The 18,215-nt window shown below is 43.2% G+C and overlaps 1 protein-coding gene across 1 annotated transcript in view; it reads right to left on the reverse strand.

Annotated features, from left to right (window-relative positions):
* Nucleotides 1-18,215, reverse strand: part of LOC310874095 (protein NLRC3-like) — a gene marked incomplete at its 5' end in the record, with an annotated part of 28,367 nt that overhangs the window by 4,310 nt on the left and 5,842 nt on the right. The window contains one exon of the mRNA XM_083786770.1: nucleotides 4,903-5,076. Coding sequence (XP_083642896.1) covers nucleotides 4,903-5,076 — 174 coding nt within the window. The remainder of the gene's footprint in view (nucleotides 1-4,902; nucleotides 5,077-18,215) is intronic.

An 18,215-nucleotide genomic window follows, 5' to 3' on the forward strand; every position in this document is an offset into this window, starting at 1 on the left:
GGGGAGATTAAAACCAATAAAATACATATTCCTGGATAGATAATAATACCCCTCTGTTGCTTTCACTTGTAGAACGAACACACACACACACACACACACACACACACACACACACACACACACACACACACACACACACACACACACACACACACACACACACACACACACACACCTCCGTCTTTCTCTCTCTACTCTGCCGATGTGAACGTAAATAAAAGCCTGTCTACTGAAGGATAGTCTGTCTCAGTCCCTCATATCTCTGGACACTTTCTTCATACTGAGCAAGCACAGAAACGCTATTGGCCCATTTTGGACTGAGGTCGATTAAAAAAGGCTTCTAAATCCTAACATTATTCTGAAAAACCCATGTTTCTATGTCAGTGGTGCTCAACCTTTTTCATGTCAAGGACCCCCAGAATTCTCTCTATTGGGCCACGGACCCCCATCTCAAAATATGTAATTTTTCAAAAAAAGCAGACCTACAAGCTCGAAGCGCGCCACTCGGTGGCGCGCTATGAACTTGTAGATCTGCTATTTTTCAATAGCTAATTTATAACATAATGTTTAACCCATTTAGGCCTGACGTCGAAATAAAAAAAAAAATCTTCTGAAAGAATATATATATTCAAAGTTTGCTTGTAGATCTGCTATTTTTCAATAGCTAAAGTATGACATAATGCTTAGTTAAAACACCAAAAGCGGTTCCCGCCCAAAATGTGTTAATTATAAAGTAAGCTGTGCTACTACGCTTTCATATATGGAGTATACGGTTGTCTACGCACATACTGTACGCGTAGTTAGCACCATTAGGCACCGTTAGCCTCGCTACTTTTATAAATGTAGATAGCAGTGAAAAATATCATTCAAAACTAGGGGATGACACTCTGACAACATAACACATTGAACCACTCAGAGGTGTTTAGGTTTTAAATGTGGTATCTCAGCATAAAGACTACATACATTAGTCACTGTATCTTATCAATATTATGGTCAGTGTGAGATACCATGATATTAACCTCATCCACACTCTTCAAATACTACCACCATCATAACTACATTATAATCACTTACTATAACAGAACTTTACTTAACCAAATACAAATAGAAATGTTAAATTAATCTGACCTGAGAGTCTCCAGACAACAGTTTGGGCTCTTCAGTGCAGCACAGATGAGATCCAGTTCAGAATCCTTCAAGACGTTTCCACTCAGGTCCAGTTCTCTCAAATGGGACGGATTGGAGCTGAGAGCTGAAGCCACAACTTTAGAGCCTCTCACTGACAAGGAGCAGTTCTTCAGTCTAAATGAATACAACCAGATGGAGAGAGAGAGAGAGAGAGAGAGAGAGAGAGAGAGAGAGAAGGGGGGGGAGGGGGTGATTAAAACCAATAAAATACATATTACTGGATAGATAATAATACCCCTCTGTTGCTTTCACTTGTAGAACGAACACACACACACACACACACACACACACACACACACACACACACACACACACACACACACACACACACACACACACACACGCACACATCCCTCTTTCTCTCTCTACTCTGCCGATGTGAACGTAAATAAAAGCCTGTCTACTGAAGGATAGTCTGTCTCAGTCCCTCATATCTCTGGACACTTTCTTCATACTGAGCAAGCACAGAAACGCTATTGGCCCATTTTGGACTGAGGTCGATTAAAAAAGGCTTCTAAATCCTAACATTATTCTGAAAAACCCATGTTTCTATGTCAGTGGTGCTCAACCTTTTTCATGTCAAGGACCCCCAGAATTATCTCTATTGGGCCACGGACCCCCATCTGAAAATATGTAGTTCCAGGGACCCCCCAGAAGCAAATATTTTAGTTAAAAATGCTCTGAAATATATATTCAATGATTTGCGCCACATTTTAACGATTTTTCAAAAATAGCAGACCTACAAGCTCATAGCGCGCCACTCGGTGGCGCGCTATGATCTTGTAGATCTGCTATTTTTCAATAGCTAAATTATAACATAATGTTTAACCCATTTAGGCCTGACGTCGAAATAATAAAAAAAGTATTCTGAAAGAATATATATTTAAAGATCTGTGTTGCATTTTCACGATTTTTCAAAAATAGCAGACCTACAAGCTCGTAGCGCTTGTAGTGTGAGTTACTGTCAGAAAGCCTGTCAGTGCCGCCTAGTGGCCTGACCTGGTATTGGCTGGTACTTTTCCACAGGCAGTCAAATTAGGCAGTTTAGGCAGTTTAGCGTTTGGCATCAGCATGGTCAGTCAGTCCAACCTGTTGAGAGCCGTGTATTGTATTTGTTTTGTATTTCTGTGCGTTCTTTAATCAAAGTAAGTACTATGTTTGGGTCATAAGTGTTACTTTAGTAGTTAAATAATATCTGTGACTTTGTATATTAGGTTTTTGATAGTTTGTTTGGTTAATTGACAGCACATGGTTGTTTGGTTAGCTTAGCTCCCTACTGCCTGTAGTCCGTTTTTATGCTGTTTATGTTACTCTGTGTTACAGTATTTAATGTATTATGTGTTTATCAACATTTGGACCGTTTTTGGCCTTAATATGTTATATACCACATGGAGTTTTGATTTCCTTTTTTTTTTTTTTTTTTATATATTTTTTTGCGGCTTACGCCTTTATTGATTTTTTTAAGGGATAGAAAGTAGGCTGACAGGAAACGGGAGAGAGATGGGGGGATGACATGCGGTAAAGGCTGTGTCGGGTCCGGGAGTCGAACCCGCGGCACACCGCGACTGGATCACCAGTCCGGTGCCCAGACCGTTACGCTACGGCCTGGGCCGAGTTTTGATTTCCTTGTAGAACTATACAATATGTATTGTTAGAGTCTAACATGCATAGTTTGGGTTTAATAATTGTGTAGCCTACCAATGTTTGATCAATATACTGTGCATACTGCATATCTTTGTTTAGTGATTGCATCAATCTTGCTGTGGCTATTTAAGTGGATATTTCAGTTAATTCAAGTTCATGTTACTGATGCTATTCTTTATTTATGTTTATTGTGTATTCCAGACCACATACATCACATTGCAAATAAATCTGCTGAAGATATACCTTCTCCGGAGCCTAATTCTTTGATCAGAATTAAGTCCATATTGTCCGCCTCAACCAGTGTTTAATTTAAGTAACCGGAGGTGTCCCCCTCAGTTACAGTTACCATGATATTAACCTCATCCACACAAATACTACCACCATCATAACTACATTATAATCACTTACTATAACAGAACTTTACTTAACCAAATACAAATAAAAATGTTAAATGAATCTGACCTGAGAGTCTCCAGACAACAGTTTGGGCTCTTCAGTGCAGCACAGATGAGATCCAGTCCAGAACCCTTCAAGCCGTTTCCACTCAGGTCCAGTTCTCTCAAATGGGACGGATTGGAGCTGAGAGCTGAAGCCACAACTTTAGAGCGTCTCATTGACAAGCAGCAGTACTTCAGTCTAAATGAAGAATACAACCAGATGGAGAGAGACAGAGAGAGAGAGAGAGAGAGAGAGAGAGAGAGAGACAGAGAGACAGAGACAGAGACAGAGACAGAGAGAGAGAGAGAGAAGGGGGGGGGAGGGGGTGATTAAAACCAATAAAATACATATTACTGGATAGATAATACCCCTCTGTTGCTTTCACTTGAAGAACGAACACACACACACACACACACACACACACACACACACACACACACACACACACACACACACACACACACACACACACACGTCCGTCTTTCTCGCTCTACTCTGCCGATGCGAACGTAAATAAAAGCCTGTCTACTGAAGGATAGTCTGTCTCAGTCCCTCATATCTCTGGACACTTTCTTCATACTGAGCAAGCACAGAAACGCTATTGGCCCATTTTGGACTGAGGTCGATTAAAAAAGGCTTCTAAATCCTAACATTATTCTGAAAAACCCATGTTTCTATGTCAGTGGTGCTCAACCTTTTTCATGTCAAGGACCCCCAGAATTCTCTCTATTGGGCCACGGACCCCCATCTCAAAATATGTAGTTCCAGGGACCCCCCAGAAGCAAATATCTTAGTTAAAAATGTTCGCTCTGAAATATATATTCAATGATTTGCGCCATATTTTAACGATTTTTCAAAAATAGCAGACCTACAAGCTTGAAGCGTGCCACCTGGTGGCGCGCTTCGAGCTTGTAGATCTGCTATTTTTCAATAGCTAAAGTATGACATAATGCTTAGTTAAAACACCAAAAGGGGTCCCTGCCCAAAAACCCATTTAGGCCTGACGTCAAAATAAAAAAAAACGTCTTCTGAAAGAATTTATATATTGAAAGATTTGTGTTGCATTCACGATAAAAAATAAATAGCAGACCTACAAGCTCGTAGCGCGCCACTCGGCGCGCTATGAGCTTGTAGATCTGCTATTTTTCAATAGCTAAAGTATAACATAATGCTTAGTTAAAACACCAAAAGGGGTTCCTGCCCAAAATGGGTTAAACACCAAAAGGGGTTCCTGCCCTAAGCTACTACGCTTTCATATATGGAGTATACGGTTGTCTCCGCACATACGTGTAGTTAGCACCATTAGGCACCGTTGGCCTAGCTACGTTTATAAACTTAGATAGCAGCAAAATAGTTAATATAAATATAATTCAAAACTAGGGGATGACACTCTGACAACATAACACATTGAACCACTCAGAGGTGTTTAGGTTTTAAATGTGGTATCTCAGCATAAAGACTACATACATTAGTCACTGTATCTTATCAATATTATGGTCAGTGTGAGTTACCATGATATTAACCTCATCCACACTCTTCAAATACTACCACCATCATAACTACATTATAATCACTTACTATAACAGAACTTTACTTAACCAAATACAAATAGAAATGTTAAATGAATCTGACCTGAGAGTCTCCAGACAACAGTTTGGGCTCTTCAGTGCAGCACAGATGAGATCCAGTCCAGAATCCTCCAAGCCGTTTCCACTCAGGTCCAGTTCTCTCAAATGGGACGGATTGGAGCTGAGAGCTGAAGCCACAACTTCACAGCCTCTCATTGACAAGGAGCAGTTCTCCAGTCTAAATGAAGAATACAACCAGATGGAGAGAGACAGAGAGAGAGAGAGAGAGAGAGAGAGAGAGAGAGAGAGAGAGAGAGAGAGAGAGAGAGAGAGACAGAGACAGAGAGAGACAGAGACAGAGAGAGAGAGAGAGACAGAGAGAGACAGAGACAGAGAGAGACAGAGACAGAGAGAGAGAGAGAGAGAGAGAGAGAGAGAGACCTTTAACGAAGCCTTTATTTAATCTTTTGTGTACACTCACATATTCTTCAGGACATTTCTAGGAATTTCATGCGTTGGGTACTCACAATAATATTAAAACCCATGTTTTTTTGTTTTTGTTTTCCTTATAGAGATAAAACCAGTGATTCTTGCTCAATGCTACACAAGAGGTTATCATGTCCCCACATCTCAACGAACTGTTCTAGACAGGAAATCAGTTCATAGTAGGCAAACTCTATTCTGAGACGAGCTGTTATCAGTCCTTTTGCCATGAGTCCTGGGTCTACTGGCCCGGCTCCTTGCATTTTGTTCCTCCTAGTGAGCCAGATGCTCATCTTTACCTGCGCAAGTAAAAAGTTCAGCAGGCCCACTCGTCTCTTTTGTGATGCTTTATACTTTGGCCCAAAAATAAACATTTCATCATTTACTTCTTCATTAAACCTGTTAAACCATCTCTGTATAGCATCGCAAACAGACTCCCAAGCCTTGGGCACCTTAACCATAGATGTTCAAGTGTTTCTTCCTCCTGACAGAAAGGACAACTTCTGCTGGCCCTAGAGTCAATGGGGTCGATTTAGGACTTCTATTTTACTTACTTCTATATTACTAATCTAATTACAGTATTATGATCTGGGGGCGTGTAGTATGTCATATTGCAATTTTGGGCATGTTAAGAAGCGCTTTTGACACCCCACGGTGTGCGCAAAACGGCCTTGAATTAGTCATGGGTGTGTTTAAGGCGTGTTTGAGACGTACCCAATCAACATGTCCGTACTATTCTCTTTACCAGTCAGCTGATGTCACATACGGAATGCGCACTTTGGGGATCGTGGTATGACATTTCTTCAGGCTGGCACCATAGAAGACATGACATGCCTTTGTCACATTTGGGTTAATTATTCCTATTGCACTGCATGCTGTCACCTTTATGCCTCAAAAGAACAGACCCACCTTTCAGATCGGAATGGAATTGCGAGTAGATAGCAGCATATTGGCAAATTGGCAATCCATGCGTAATTAATTAATTCGATAACGATAGAACCATGTACCATACAGCGAATGAAAGCAAGATTCCTAAGGAATATGGAGATTTTTACATTTAATAAAACGGTTGAGAAATGAGAGAACCATGAGTGTTTATAGGCTAATATCAACGTTTTTTTATGAAAGACCAAACGGGCTGTGAACTTGAAGAGCTCAATCACCATCCCGACACGGAAGAAATATAGCCTAGTGCATGCATGTATATGCACTGTTGCACTTGCACACAGTAGCCTACACACGCTCTTTATTTGTTTCGTGCTGCGTAATGCTGTGGCCCCGATGGTATGGTCTTCGCTGAGTTCGCTCGTAGCATTTTATTGAAGAAGACTTGAATCGGGTGTGATACAGCATATGAAAGCACATTTCCCACGGATTATGGAGATGTTTTTATTTATTTTTAAGGTTGAGAAATGAAAGAATTATGGCCGTTTCTAATCTCAACATTTTTTTTTTTAAAGACGCAAAACTGCCATGTCTCATAGAAACAAGTAAATAGGTCTATAAAAATAAGCGCATATAACAGGGGTCTGTAACCTATTTTAAATGAAGTGCCATGTTTTTATTTTCTAAATAGTGAGTCTGCCATATCCAGATTAATTTGAATGACACCACATTAAAGGTATATTCAGTGATTTCACTCAAAAAACCTTAGGTTTCGTTTTTGGCTGTGGGACCCAGCCTTTCGTCCAATCAGGATAGAGAGTCAAAAACGAAACCTAAGGTTTTTTGACCCCCAGGGGTTAACTGGGGACAGGGAGGAACTCCTTATATGGCCAGCACACTCTATAGTAGAGAGGATTATCACAACAAAACAAAAAAATAAGTGATATTTGAATTAAGTGAAATCACTGAATATACCTTTAAAATAAAAAAACATATTTTGATTGTCCACAAATATAAAGTTCTTCCTTCTTTTTAAATATGTTCTTGCACATTGTTATAATGATCATTATATATCCCCCTGCAGTCAGAGTTCATAGTTTTAATGAATGAATGTGATGCATTGTGAGCTGGTATAGATCTGCTATTTTCAAAAGTAATCTTTTTATTTAATTTTTGGATTAGCTGTCCTTAGTTGGGCAAATGCATTCATCTGGGGATCATTGACATCGGAATGTGCTGTGTGAGGATCACTGGTTTAAACAACATTAGGAGAAAAGCCCAAATAACCACTTTAGAAACAAGAAAAACAACCACACAGAAAGCAACTTTACAGAAAAATAAGCCGCTTATAATAAACAGACATGGCAACACTCTACCAGCCTCCCAGAGCCGCTCAAGTGTCAAATCAAACAGTGCTTTTTGCGTTTATGAGGTGGTCAGACCCACGTCTAATCGTTATGCGCTGAGTGTCTTTAGGTCAAGGGGCTTAATAGCAAATTGCGCAAAGCGAAAATAATTAACATATGGACACTCCCACAATGCTAAAATATTCAGGACCGCGGTAAGCCATAATGTGTGTGCGTTCAACACGGGTCAGTGCGTTCAACACGGGCCGATATGCCTTTCATAATACGAATGTGCGCAGAGCGAGGCCAATTTATGTATTTCCATTGGTAAAACGCACCTTCAAAATCTACCCAAATGTGTGCCACGGCCACGGCCCCGTGCACTATTCTCTACTGCAGATCCGCTGTGCGTTTCTCCACTGGAGCTTTGTACAAGGACCTCCAGCTGCCCTGTGGGGAGGAGCCTGGTGCAAGTACTTCTGACCACTTCCACTCCCGTACTCCCACCAGTGTGACCTTGTTGATCCACAACAACTCTTAAAAACATCATACAAATCATCCTTAAACAGTTCCCAAAAACACTTATAAAACTCTGCAGGCAGCCCATCTATACCAGGTGAGCTCCCTGAGTTTAGCTCTCCCACTGCTGCAGTAACTTCTTCTTTTTTAATATCAGAGTCCAGTCTTGCCGTTTGTTCAGGTGTTAGTTTCGGTAAGTCTTTGTGGATCTCATTCACTGAGACTGGGTCACATTCCTCAGTGCTAAAAAGTTCTTTGTAAAAGTCCATTGCCATTTTTCTCATCTCTTTTGAGTCTGTTGTAATTTCCCCATTAGGACGTTTGAGGTGGAGCATTAGATTCTGTTTTTTTATTTTCCTCTCTAGCTTAAAGAAGAACGCTGTTGGACCATCCATATCCTTTAGGGTGGAAATCTTTGCCCTTATCAATGCTCCTTTTGCTTTTTGTTGCAGGTGATGGGCTAGACCTTGTTTTTTCCTTCCCAGCTGTGTGGCATAGCTGGGATCCCCCCTATTGATCATGTCCTTCTCCACTCGTTTTACTTCTTCTTCCAGTTTCTCCATTATATTATTTTGTGTCGCTGCTGTGTGTGCAGTGTATTGTTGACAAAAAATCTTAATTTGTACTTTCCCGACCTCCCACCATGATACAATATTTTCATATTCATTCTTTTTTCCTTTCCATTCCTTCCAAAAACAAGAAAAAAAATTACAAAATTGTTTGTCTTCTATTAACCGTACATTAAAATGCCAGTATGGGCTGCGTCTTTTTGGTACAGACAAAGATATGTCCACCATCACCAGGTGGTGATCAGAGAAACCCACCGGAGTTATGACAGCTTTCCTAACCCTGTTACTGTAGTTTGTATTGACATATATCCTGTCAAGTCTGGCAGCACTGATCCTACCCTCAGAGACCTTAGTCCATGTGTACTGTCTGCCTGCTGAGTGTAACTCTCTCCATGCATCCTTCAGTCCATGTTGTGTGACAACACTGGATAGAACTGACGCTGACTGAGGGTGAGGCTCTTCTCCTGTACGGTCTACATTAAAATAGAGTGTACAGTTCCAATCTCCTCCAAACACCACCAAGGAATTACATGTATACTGTCCAATAATATTATTTAATGAGTTAAACAGCCTGACACGCTCTGTACCTGAGGTGTATGCATAAACATTTATAAAAGTATTGTATTTTTTATCGTGGCCTGAACTATAATGACCCTTCCTTGCTCCACCTGGGAGAAAGAAACATCTGTCATGCTAAGTCCTGGTGAGAAAAGTATTGCTACTCCTGCACTGAGGTTTGTACCATGGCCATGGAAATGTTGACCTTCCCAACTCAACCCCCAGTCTACCACATTATCATGAGTACTGTGTGTCTCCTGCAAGAAAACAACATCTAAAAACTTTACGGTGCTCAATTCACTTAACAATCCTCTCTTATTTCTGTCCCTGCCTCCATTTATGTTTAGCGACCCTATTCTCAAACTATCCATAAGAAAGAGAAAAAGTAGGGAAACAACAGTAAAAGCAGAGAACGTAGAAAAAACACCCTTATGTGGTTCACCCATATTCATTTACGTGAGCGACGAACAGCTGTCTTCACTTTCTTCATTTTAGTCATTATTTTGTTTAATCTGAACCTTTTTTGTTTACTCAGTTGATCATAATCAGTTACCTGTCTCACTATATTCACAGTTCTGGTAAATTTCTCAGTATCAGGGAAATAGTCACTCACTTCAACAGATTGTTTTCCATATGTTGAGTCCAAGAATTGATTAATCTCATTTAATGAGTAGAGTAGAGTGATCTTTCTTTTTCTGTTAGAAAGGAAGAGAGTTGTGAGTTATCTACCTCTTCCATCTCTTCTTCATCATCATCATTATTCTCCAACTCATTTTCAAGATCACCCTGTGGTGGTGAGTGCACCTCCACACTGGTTACTCCTGAGCTGTGCAAAGCCACTCTCTCCCTGTTTTCACCATTCTCATCCCCTGTCCTGACTTCCTTGCTGTGGCTATTTCCCTGTACATTGTTTGTTCCTGACCTACAACTAGTACTAGGTTGCTCATTGTCAACTGCAGACTGCTCAGTCTCAGCTTGTATTTCTCCCCCCCCCCCGTCATCAGGGACATTGGGGCTAGTGGGAGCACCTTCTCTTGCATTGTCATTTTCAACACGTTGTGTGCCTTCCGTTAAAACAGAAGCACCTACAAAACTCAGTACGCTCCCCGGGGAACCTGGTGCGGCTACCGGGGGTGTTAACCTGGCTGGCGCGACGCGCGGTGTGCTGGTCGCTCCCCCCCTCCTAGCAGGGGGTGGTGCGCAGAGTTGGGGTCCGTTACTCATAAAAGTAAGGCACTACATATTACATATTACTTTTGAAAAAAGTAATGCCTTACATTACTTTATTACTCCCTGGAGAAAGTAACTAGTTACATTACTCGTTACATTACTTTTGCGTTACTCCATAAAATCGCATGTCGCATTGTCACATAATTTACCACTTAACAAATCTTTATAATCCTAATAAGGAGGACATACACAACATCTTTCTTTATGCTCTTTACCAGGTTGTGGAGGAATAAAACAAAAGGGGCCTTTCCAAAACGGTCTAGTGCAGTGGTTCTCTTGACCTTGTAAAACTTTTTCTATGCAAACTTCTAATCAATTCTTCAATCAATCAAATCAAATATATTCAAATAAAAACAATGAGACTGAGAGAAATCAGTAGCCTATATGTTCACAGTGCTTTAGGATCCCTTTCTTTATGATGTGGAGTTCCCTGCTCCATGCTCATTAAATGTAGTTTTTCATGTCGGCATATTTGGTTTATTCATCTCTGCATTAACTAACTATAGTGATTGTGACTCTGAGAGCACATACATTCTACAACAAACAAGACCCTCCCAGCTGGCAGTGTTGCCAGGTTTTGGAAGAGAAACAAGCAGCCATGTCTATGAAAACAAGCCCAAAATAAGCCTGACAGGCTATTATAAAACAAGCCCAAAGTCGCTTATAATAAGCGGACATGGCAACACCCCAACTGCTCCGTCTCTGTGACAGTGGGAGACTGGCTCGCTGTGAGCACTGAGCAGTGCTGTTGCGGAGATTTTAATACCGAAACGACGTAAATTTGACATGTTCTAGTCCGCGACTCCAGCGCACCATTACTGTTCATGTTCAACTCATCTCCGTTGTGTGCATTAGTCCAAAGCAACACTGCTGAAAGCAGCCACATGACGCAATTAAGTAACGAGTAACTGCAGCACTAAAGCGACCAGTAACTGTAGTGTGATTATCAATTTTGGAGGAGTAGTGTCGTTATATTACTCGCTACTGACCAAAGTAGTGTCGTTACAGTAACGAGATTTTCCGTTTACTCGTTACACCCAACTCCGGTGGTGCGCGACCCGCAGCGCCGCCGGCCTGCCTGTCAGAGTGGGGACAGCCCGCACGCTTGTGGCCCACGTCGCCACAATCAAAACATTTCATATTTCCGGTGCTTGCATACACCGTGTAGTAGCCACTTTCATATTTTACTTTAAATGACGCATCAAGTGTTTGCGTTGGGCAGCTTAGATACATAAAAGCTTGTCTCCTCAGAGACTGCACGTGTTGCAAACGCGGATCACTGCACCCCAGGCGGACGTGCCTGAACCCCGTAGCAAACTTTCCAAAACGCTTTAATTCACTTTCCAGTGCTTCATTTGGGATGAACGGGGGCACTCCTGACACTGTAACCCGTGTTGACGGTACAGCCAACGGAGTGACATTGACGAGACTCTCGTCTAATATTATACCCGTTCCGACCAACGCATGGACAAAATGCTCTTCCGTCAGAAAAACCACCACAGCTTTATTCCTGCGCGAACCATATGTGATTGTTTCATGTCCCACTTGTTCACCAACAGCCAACAACACTTCCTCCACAGTGAAGCGGGGTTCAGAGGCTATTCTCACACCATGTTTAATGGACATGGATGGCGTTCTCCCTGCACCGGGAGACGCCATCCCCACCGCAGCCAGCTTTTTAAAACTTAACTCTTCTTACCTTTTTTGCAGTAAGACAGTTTCGGAAAAAAAGGACAGGGGTTAAAACCAGTGTTCTCATTCAGCAGCGTCTCTCACACGCAGCCACTCACTCACACACCCGACACCGCGTGACGTCAGAGAGAGAGAGAGAGAGAGAGAGAGAGAGAGAGAGAGAGAGAGAGAGAGAGAGAGACAGACAGAGAGACAGAGAGAGAGAGAGAGAGAGAGAGATAGAGAGAGAGAGAGACAGAGAGAGAGAGAGAGAGAGGGAGATTAAAACCAATAAAATACATATTCCTGGATAGAGAAGCTACTTGCAACCAGCAGAAGAAGACTTTTCATAAAACTGCAATTTGAATTGGATCAAAAAAGCATCATTTTTTCCAGATGAAGATAGGTATTCGTCCAAAGTTCACGTTGGTCAACAGTAGAACACTACATTTTCAATATTCAATAAATTCAGTGGAAATGGGAGGGTGAGCTAATAGTATTTAGAGTCTAAGGGAGGGTGAGCTAATATAATTTCGAGTCTAAGGGAGGGTGAGCTAATAGTATTTAGAGTCTAAAGGAGGGTGAGCTAATAGTATTTAGAGTCTAAGGGAGGGTGAGCTAATAGTATTTAGAGTCTAAAGGAGGGTGAGCTAATAGTATTTAGAGTCTAAGGGAGGGTGAGCTAATAGTATTTCGAGTCTAAGGGAGGGTGAGCTAATAGTATTTAGAGTCTAAAGGAGGGTGAGCTAATAGTATTTAGAGTCTAAGGGAGGGTGAGCTAATAGTATTTAGAGTCTAAGGGAGGGTGAGCTAATAGTATTTCGAGTCTAAGGGAGGGTGAGCTAATAGTATTTAGAGTCTAAGGGAGGGTGAGCTAATAGTATTTAGAGTCTAAAGGAGGGTGAGCTAATAGTATTTAGAGTCTAAGGGAGGGTGAGCTAATAGTATTTAGAGTCTAAAGGAGGGTGATCTAATTCTGATAATAAAATAGTCTGGGTTTTTATATATACATGTTTTACTGCAGCTTTTTAAAATTCAGTCGAACTTTGTCTAATAATGTTGCTTTCACTTGTAGAACACACACACACACACACACACACACACACACACACACACACACACACACACACACACACACACACACACACATACACACACACACGCGCACACACACACACACACACACACACACACACACACACACACACACCTCCGTCTTTCTCTCTCTACTCTGCCGATGTGAACGTAAATAAAAGCCTGTCTACTGAAGGATAGTCTGTCTCAGTCCCTCATATCTCTGGACATCTTCATACTGAGCAAGCACAGAAACGCTATTGGCCCATTTTGGACTGAGGTCGATTAAAAAAGGCTTCTAAATCCTAACATTATTCTGAAAAACCCATGTTTCCATGTCAGTGGTGCTCAACCTTTTTCATGTCAAGGACCCCCAGAATTCTCTCTATTGGGCCACGGACCCCCATCTGAAAATATGTAGTTCCAGGGACCCCCCAGAAGCAAATATTTTAGTTAAAAATGTTTGCTCTGAAATATATATTCAATGATTTGCGCCACATTTTAACGATTTTTCTATGAGCTTGTAGATCTGCTATTTTTCAATAGCTAAATTATAACATAATGTTTAACCCATTTAGGCCTGAGGTCGAAATAATAAAAAAGTATTCTGAAAGAATATATATTTAAAGATCTGTGTTGCATTTTCACGATTTTTCAAAAATAGCAGACCTACAAGCTCGTAGCGCTTGTAGTGTGAGTTACCATGATATTAGCCTCGATACCCAGGCTTTCATTTCGTCTGCGCGAAAGATGAAAGCCTGGAAAAAGCCGTGGGCTGAACCAGTCTAAAAGTGGGAGTCAACCCTTCCGGGTGGGCGTCGCTCTAAATTATGTGACGTAGCGCTGCACTAGGGGGGAGAGGAGGGGCCGGGGGTGACGGACAGATCGATGAGATCCAATCAGGGTGCGCGCATATCTGAGGCGCGACCCGCCCCTCTAGACCAGAAATGTCTCTGCTTAGGTCAGGCTACCATGATATTAACCTCATCCACACTGTTCAAATACTACCACCATCATAACTACATTATAATCACTTACTATAACAGAACTTTACTTAACCAAATACAAATAAAAATGTTAAATTAATCTGACCTGAGAGTCTCCAGACAACAGTTTGGGCTCTTCAGTGCAGCACAGATGAGATCCACTCGAATCGAGGGGTTAACTTCCTCGTTCACGATTCACATGCAGATCCACCGCTGACGGTACTCGCTCTCACACTGCCTGTCTGCCTCCACACTCGCACCGGCGCAAACAACGGGGCATTTTACCATAGGCGGTTCTCAGGGGTGAGTGACAGGTGTCACAACAGGCGGCTCGGGGACCATTTCGAGCCGTCACACCCCCCCCCCCCCCTGAAAAAAGTAAGGTCCTATCCTTACGTCCATTTACTTCCCATATCGTTTTGGGCTCCTTTTCCTCAACTGGTAACGACCAGTAAGGGCTTTAGTCTCCAATAAACTTTCCTCCTCATCCTCCTCTTCCTCTGTCGTCACAGGGTTCTCTGAGGGGACAGAAATTTTAGTTGGGGAGACTTCAGAGTCCGGAAAACCAAGGAAGGTCTCCTCGTCGCTTTCCTCCTCCAGGATATCCAGAACTTTACGGCGCTCCAGTTCCTCCATTTCCTCTGCCGAGGGGTAACAGGCCTTAAGGCGTGAGACATGGACAACACGCATGTCTTCACCCGTTTCTTCCTTAACCGCTCGATAGTTCAGAGGGCCCAGCTGCTCCACAATCCTATATGGACCTTGCCATTTTGGGGCTAGCTTGGCTGTAAAGGATTTTTCCTTCTTTGAATACGGGTGGGTCCTTAACCACACCCGGTCACGAACGTGGAACTGAACTTCCCGTCTCTTCTTGTCGTAGTTCCTCTTCTGTTTCACTCTGGCTTTTGTCAGATTCTCATTGACAAGAGCTTTCAACTCGTGAAGCTGAACTACCTGGTCGTAGCATGCAGAGTCTGGCGTAGCGTTCTGAGGTTGAAGAGCCTGGTCCAAGGGTCCACGAAGAGGACGACTTAAGTTCAACTCTGCAGGTGTCACGCCAATAGACTCTTGCACGGCTGAGTTAAGAGCAAAGCGGAACTCATGAAGGTGCTGATCCCAGTGTTTATGCTGGGTCCCTACGTAAGAGGCAATCATCGTCTTCAGAGTTCGATTCACTCTCTCTGTGAGATTTGTTTGAGGGTGATAAGCTGTGGTCAGTTTATGCTTCAAGTTCCACCGTTGGCAGGTCTCCTTGAAGAGGTCTGAGACAAACTGAGAACCTCTGTCTGAAAGGATGAAGTCTGGTACTCCCCAGCGTGTCAAGATCTCCCTTGTGAGAATGTTGGAGACGGTCTTTGCAGTGGCCTGACGAAGACCAAAGAGCTCTACCCACTTGGAGTAGTAATCTACAAAGACAAGTAAGTACTCGTTTTGTTTGGAGCTCTTTGGGAATGGACCCATTATGTCCACTCCTAACATTTCCCACGGTTGGGAGACAATGGTTTGCTGCAACATACCAGCAGTCTTCCGGCCTTCAGGCTTGTACACTTGGCAAACCGGACAGTTTTTGGTGTGGGTCTTGACATCCAAGCTGAGGTTTGGCCAGTACAGTACTGACTGAAGTCGTTTGTATGTTTTGAATCTGCCCAGATGACCTGCTATTGGGTGTTCATGGAAGTGTTGTAAGAGTGATAGACGGAAAGGTTGTGGAATGTATACTTGGTAGAGGGTTCGGTGGGGCAACTCCAAGATACGGTAGACTTTGTCCTCGATGATGGTCAACTTTGTGGTAGGGTTAATGACCTGTTCTCCCTCATCCAGAATTTTCTGGTAGATGACCTGTGTGTCCGGATCTTCCTGTTGTGCTTTCCAGATAGTCTCGTCTGAGAGAGGGAAGTCATCCGTAGGCGAGTCTCGATGGCTGGACAAGACTGTAGCACAAGTGGGTTTAGAATGGTCAACAGGATCTACCGGAGCTCTTGAGAGTGCATCCGGGACTGTGTTGTACTTCCCCTTCCTGTACTCCACTGCGAAGGTGAATTCTTGTAAGCGGAGTGCCCACCTGATAAGTCTGGTACTGGGGTTGTGCGTTTTGAACACCCACACAAGTGACGAATGGTCAGTGACGACAGTGAAGAACCTGCCTTCGAGATAGTATCGCCACTTTTCCAGAGCCCACACAACAGCAAGACATTCCTGCTCGGTGGTTGAATAGTTGCGTTCAGCTCTGTTCAGGGTTCTACTGGCGAATGCCAGCACTTCTTCAGTACCAAGTCCAGTCCGTTGAGCGAGTACTGCTCCCACACCGACATCGCTGGCATCGGTGTATACCACAAAGGGTAAGTCAAAGTTTGGGTGTCCAAGTATTGGAGGGGTGACAAGATGGTGTTTCAGGGTGTCGAAGGCAGTCTGACATGCAGCCGTCCATTTAAACTTTGCCCCTTTCCGCTTCAAGGCATTCAGAGGATCGGCTGTGTGCGAGAAGTTGGGTACATACCGGTGGTACCAGCCGGCCATGCCCAGAAATCTCTGTAGAGCCTTGAGGTTTGTTGGTACAGGAAAGTCCTGGACTGCGCTGGTCTTTCCGGGATCCACCTCAATTCCTTGGGCTGACACAATGTGTCCAAGGAACTTCAGTGAAGTCTGGCAGAAGTTGCTTTTTTTAATGTTGACAGTTAAGCCCGCTTCCCTCAGTTTGTTCAACACTTCCTGGAGGTCCTGGAAATGTTGTTCTCTGTCCTGGGAATAGATTATTATATCATCCAGATATACAAAGCAGTTTTTCCCTTTCAGCTCACCCAATGCGGTCTCCATGAGTCTTTGGAAGGTGGCTGGCGCGTTCTTCAACCCAAACGGCATAACTTTGAAGCGGTAAAGGCCTTCCGCACAGACAAAGGCAGTCATGTCACGGCTAGGTGGATCCATTTCAACCTGCCAATATCCACTGTTAAGGTCAAGGGTGGTGAAGATGACAGAGCCAGACAAGGACTCCAAGATCTCGTTGATGGTAGGCAGAGGGTACGCATCATTTTGGGTGACGCTGTTTAGCTTTCTGTAGTCCACGCAGTACCTGTAATCTCCTGTCTTCTTGGGGATAAGGACAACAGGCGAAGACCAGGGAGACATGGACCGTTCAATGATGTCTTTGGCCAGCATATCCTGCAGAAGTTCATGTTGGATGCTGTACTTGGCTGGAGACAACCGATAGGGCTTTTGCTTGATGGGCACAGTTTCTTGTGCAAGATGAATTTTGTGCTTCAAGAGCCCAGTGCGTCCCAGCAGTGATGTACATACATCAGAATTTCGGCGTAGCTGTGCCAGCAGTTTGAACTCCTCAGACTGTTCCAGCTGAGCTCTCTTTACTGCAAGTTCAAGTAGATCCTCAACTGGGTTGTCATGGGTGGGTAGAAAGGGAGGGACAGCAGAAAAGAATGCGACAGTAGGACGCCAATCCTGCAGCTTTGCCCCTTCTGACGAGAAAGAGTACTTCTTACCGGGGTTATGAGGGAACCAGTAAGAGTTGTGGGTGACATTCATCTGGATACCGCTGATGTACATGAAGTCAAGTCCCAACACAACAGGGAAAGCAAGAGTTTCGGGAGGTAGAATGACTGAAGGGATCGTGTAACACTGATCATGCAGTCGAAGATCAACCTCACTCCATCCAAGTGGTTGCTTGGCTCCACCATCAGCCAGATATAAAGGACCTTCAACCCAAGGGTGAAGTTTTTGGTTTTTGGTCTTCACTTCGGTCCACAGCTGCTCATTAATTAAGGTGTAGGATGACCCACTGTCCAGTATGGCTTTTCCTGTCCACAGCCCAACAGCCAGAGGTAAGACCAGCTGACGTGGTATTGGTCGATGGGGAGGGACTATGGAAGGATGGATATAAGAGTTTTCTCTGGGTCTTTCTGGTTGTGTTAAAGCACTGAGCGTCGGTTGGTTTGTCTGTTGCTGAGAGTGAGGATTGGATGATTGATTTTTATTTGAGGACCTGTTCCGGTTTTTGGGGTGATCAGGTGGTAACAGAGAGTAACAAGAGTCCGGCGCATGTCC

Source organism: Protomyctophum parallelum (genome assembly GCF_964188405.1).
Source record: "Protomyctophum parallelum genome assembly, chromosome: 17".
Classification (NCBI taxonomy): Eukaryota; Metazoa; Chordata; class Actinopteri; order Myctophiformes; family Myctophidae; genus Protomyctophum; species Protomyctophum parallelum.